General features: G+C 45.6%; 1 protein-coding gene across 1 annotated transcript; it reads right to left on the bottom strand.

Moving 5' to 3' along the window:
• Window positions 1-575: 575 nt before the first annotated feature.
• On the bottom strand, window positions 576-4,140 carry LOC123128436 (serine hydroxymethyltransferase 4). Its single transcript, XM_044548438.1, has 4 exons — window positions 3,192-4,140; window positions 2,250-2,640; window positions 2,062-2,163; window positions 576-996 (listed from the first exon to the last, which is right to left on the bottom strand). The coding sequence occupies exons 1-4, from the start codon at window positions 4,053-4,055 to the stop codon at window positions 752-754; spliced, it is 1,602 nt and encodes a 533-aa protein (XP_044404373.1). The 5' UTR covers window positions 4,056-4,140; the 3' UTR covers window positions 576-751.
• Window positions 4,141-4,428: the final 288 nt, after the last annotated feature.

Below are 4,428 nucleotides of genomic sequence, written 5' to 3'. Positions count from 1 at the left end.
ATCTAAATATTCGGTTAAAACCATGCCAAGGTAGGATATGGAAGAGGATAGAAAAACTTAGTGTCCAAAAAAAACAATTACAAAACTACACATGTGAACCACAAGGCAGTAAAAAGAACAAATTAGGCAATGCAACATCAAATATACTGTAAATAGTAGTACAAAAACAACTACGAATAGGACAATACACCTGATACACACACGGCATTAAAGAAACAACTAGGGCAAGCACAAAAATAATATACGCCTATGGCAATACATCTACAAGGCAAATGGGCCATGAAAGTACAGCGATAGCAATAAGAGCAATACAAAAGAAATTCAGAAAATACACCAAGCATACCATTCAAGATCTCACTACGAGAAACACGATGATAAAAACACGAACGGTAAGCTGAAGTACTGCAATACTTTGAAGTTTTGGTAAAAGAATACCATGTCTTAACTGTGTGCCCTCCCGCGTATAACAAGTGGGGCACCCAGCAAGGCTCCCGCCAAGGGGCCTCACTGACACTAGAAATCCTTAAACATCAAAAACCACATAAACAAACTGCCAACGAGGTCACACAAATCGCTTAGAAAACCAAGGCTAGGAAATATCATCTCCATGCTATGGCATACCTTCAATGATTATTCATGAGTCATATCATTTTCAACCATAAATTCATACATCACGCTTAGCGCACAGCAATCAACCCCTTAAGGGCACCAATTTGCTGCTACAAGAAAACGATCTGCATGGTACCACAGCCTAATCCTTGTATTTCATGTCTGACACCCGGAAGCCAGGCATCTCAAATGAAATGGCAAACTTCTCCACCTCTGCCCTGAGCTCCGCGATGTCCTCGTTCTTCTCCAAGTCAACGGTGAAATCATTGTAACGCTTACCTCGCTGCTTCTGGACATTCAAGCAGATGACCACAGCCTGATGAAGGTACTCAGCAATCTTCACAAAGTCCTTCTCGACCAAACCTCTCGAGGTCATGGCAGGTGTACCTAGAACCGACATTAGATATAATGAACTTAGCTGCTATGCTCAATATCCAGTTTTCTCAATCTAAAAAAAAAAACAGTTTTCTCATAGAAAAAGCTGGATAGTGAGTTCATCTGTGCACCATGTTTCGTTTTTCTCAATTATTCAAAGAGGGATAGATTAATAATGCGTGTCTATAATGGAATAAATCTTGTGAAGGTTAAAAATGCAAGAGAAATTCTAAAGTAAGCAAATGATTAAAATGTCAGGTATGCGGATCAGGCAACCAGCGGCTTAAGTACGTTATGCTGCAAGATATAGTTCATGTGTTGCTGTATTCTTCCGCAATCACAACACAAAGTTGACAAGCCTTTTCAAGACAAGTATTAGAGTGATGACATAGACATTCCACTGTAATTACACCATAACTCCTAACAATAACATGGTGTTATATTCTTGCACAGCCATAAATTAAATGAAAGCCTTTTCAGGACAAATATTAGAGAATGATGGCATGAACCTTCCAAGTGCAAGGTTACGAACTTGAACATAAGCATTGCACTTCGTTGCCTTTCAAAACCAACAAAGCAAAAAAGAACAAAGAACTGGGATAAAAGTCACTACAGATTCCAGTTCATAAATTTACACAAGATGTTGAACATTGGGAGAATGACAATAGTGCATCTAGTGAGCTGGATAATTTTCTGTATTTGCTAAGTGGTGGATGAATAATGATTCAGACTCAGAGAATGGCCCATGGAAAAAACAAAAAAAATCAGCTTGGACTAATAACAATGAGAGTCAATTTAGACTAGGAAGATCCTTCATAGATGAAACGGGAATATCCTTATACATGGGCAGAAGCAATAATATTCCACAAGAAATAAAATTATTAACAAATCCACAACACACTAATGTGTCGGGCCACCTCATACTTCACATGCTCTCACAGACCAGTGCAAATGACAATAGTAGATGACTCATTTGAGTGCCTTCTGACCTATTTTCTTACCAGTTACCATTAACAACCTCCAAAGCATGTGGGGACAGAAAGAGTATCAAAACCATATTTGGGAAGAGATACTAACCAATTCGGACACCACCAGGTGCCAATGCACTGCTGTCACCAAAGACGGCATTTTTGTTGAGTGTAATGCTGCTCAGATCGCATACTTTCTCAACTTTGTTGCCTATAAATTCAGCAAACCAATTTTAGAGCAAGTTAGCACTGAATACAACCATATAAACAGATGCCAATCAAAATTGCTCTGCATACCAGACAAGCCAAGAGGGCGAAGATCCCAGAGAACAAGGTGGTTCTCTGTTCCATCCGTAACCAACTTGTAGCCCTTCCTCATCAGCTGGTTTCCAAGGGCAACAGCATTGGCCTTGACCTGCTGAATATATGCCTTGAATCCAGGTGACATTGCCTGCTTCAGGCCAACTGCCAGGGCAGCAATCTGGTGGTTGTGAGGGCCACCCTGGAGTGACGGAAACACTGCAAAGTTGATCTTGTCCTCATAATCGTAAAGAGCACCCTCGGGCTGGCCTTTTTTGGTAGGCTTCGGGCCCTTCCTGTAGAATATCATACCAGACCTTGGCCCTCGGAGACTCTTGTGGGTGGTGGTGGTAACCACATCAGAATACTCAAACGGATTCGTAGCCTCCTGTAAGAGAACAAATCAAAATATTACCAATGAGGTGAAAAAACAATTAAACAGAAATTTGGAATATGGGAGTTCCACGGGAAGCCTTTGCAAATTGCTTAGTTCACAGTAAAGTTCCTGCCAAAACCCAGCGAAATTCACGTGGCCTTAAACACCAAGAGAATGACAGCAAACAGCATCTCTTGTTAGAGAATGCAGAAATCAACTACCTTACTGTAGGTTGATGATAACTACTATCACAATAGATTCGATAAAATACTGTATTTCAGTACTATGAGAGGCTGTCAGCAAATTTAGCGAAACAATTTCATGGAAGGTCAATGTTATTTTCAGTGACAGGCCCCTCCATGAACATGATTATACAGGGGGGAAGCATCCATTGTTGCAACAATTGATCAGGCTCGATCTCAATTGTAATAAATAAGGGCAACTTACATTTAAATCGATATAGCATGCTAAAACCTGTTTTAATCAATAAACTACTACACTTGCAGCAGATACAATACATAATCTAATCATCTAAAGGCACAGAAATACAGAAAAGTTGATACCTGAGCGGCAACAAGACCGCTGATATGAGCCATGTCACACAGCAACATGGCACCGCACTTGTCCGCGATGGCCCTAAGCCTGGCATAATCCCAGTCCCGTGGGTACGCGCTCCCGCCACAGATAATGAGCTTGGGGCGGAAATCCATGGCCTTCTCCTCCAGCCTATCATAGTCGACGTACCCGGTGTCGGAGCTCACCTTGTAGGGCAAGCTATCGAAGTAGATGGAGGTGGCGGAAATCTTCTTGCCCCCGGCCGTGTAGTACCCATGGGTGAGGTGTCCTCCGGACGGCAAATCGAGGCCCATGATGCGCTCGTGGGGTTGGAGCAGCCCAGTGTAGGCGGCGAAGTTGGCGGGGGAGCCGGAGTAGGGCTGCACGTTGACGCCCCAGGAGGCGGGGTCGAGGTGGAACGCCTTGAGGGCGCGGGCGCGGCAGAGCTCCTCGACCTCGTCGATGACCTCGTTCCCGCCGTAGTAGCGCGCCCCGGGCATGCCCTCAGAGTACTTGTTGGTGAGCGGGGAGCCGAGCGCCTCCATGACGGCGAGCGAGGTGAAGTTCTCGGACGCGATTAGCTCGATGCCCGTGCGCTGGCGCCGCTTCTCGCGCTCGATGAGGTCGTACACCTCCGGGTCGGCCTCCGCGAGCGGGGTGAGCCCCCAGTCGGCCACGGCGTCCATCGCGGCGGCGGCGGTGGCAGGGGCGGCATCGGTGGAGACGGCGTAGAGGCGGACGGGCCGGGCGGTGGCGCGGAGGAGAGGGAGGCGGAGAGGGGAGGAGCTCTGCGCGGTGGTGGGGTGAGAGAATAAAGCGGCGCGCCCGACGGGTGGCTGCGAGTGCGAGACGTGGGGCGCGGCCATCGCCATGCGCGTCCTGTGCTCGACGAAATGCGGCTGCGGCGCCCGGGGAAAATCTGGGGTTGGTTCGTATCGGGTAGGGCTGGTCCGCCGCCGCCGCCTCCGCTTTATATGCGCGTGTGTTTGCTTCCACCCCGAAAAAAAAGGCGTGGGTTTGCAAGGGTTTCTGCTCTTTTTTTTTGAGAAAACAAGGGTTTCTGCTTTTTGCGAAGTTTCTACATAGAGATAAAACGACAATTCCAGCATGAATGTATATCACAAAAAGACAAAAGAAAAAAGGGAGTACTATTTATATTTGGATTTGCCTTTCTTGTTTATCTCTATTTGTATTTTGATGTGTTTGGGGTTGAAATATTTAAAAGCATTGTATACACTTATCTTG

The sequence above is a fragment of the Triticum aestivum genome, chromosome 1B, assembly GCF_018294505.1.
Source record: "Triticum aestivum cultivar Chinese Spring chromosome 1B, IWGSC CS RefSeq v2.1, whole genome shotgun sequence".
NCBI classification, from domain to species: domain Eukaryota; kingdom Viridiplantae; phylum Streptophyta; class Magnoliopsida; order Poales; family Poaceae; genus Triticum; species Triticum aestivum.
The sequence above is the reverse complement of the archived record's forward strand: the minus strand, read 5'-3'. Positions and strand labels throughout refer to the sequence as shown.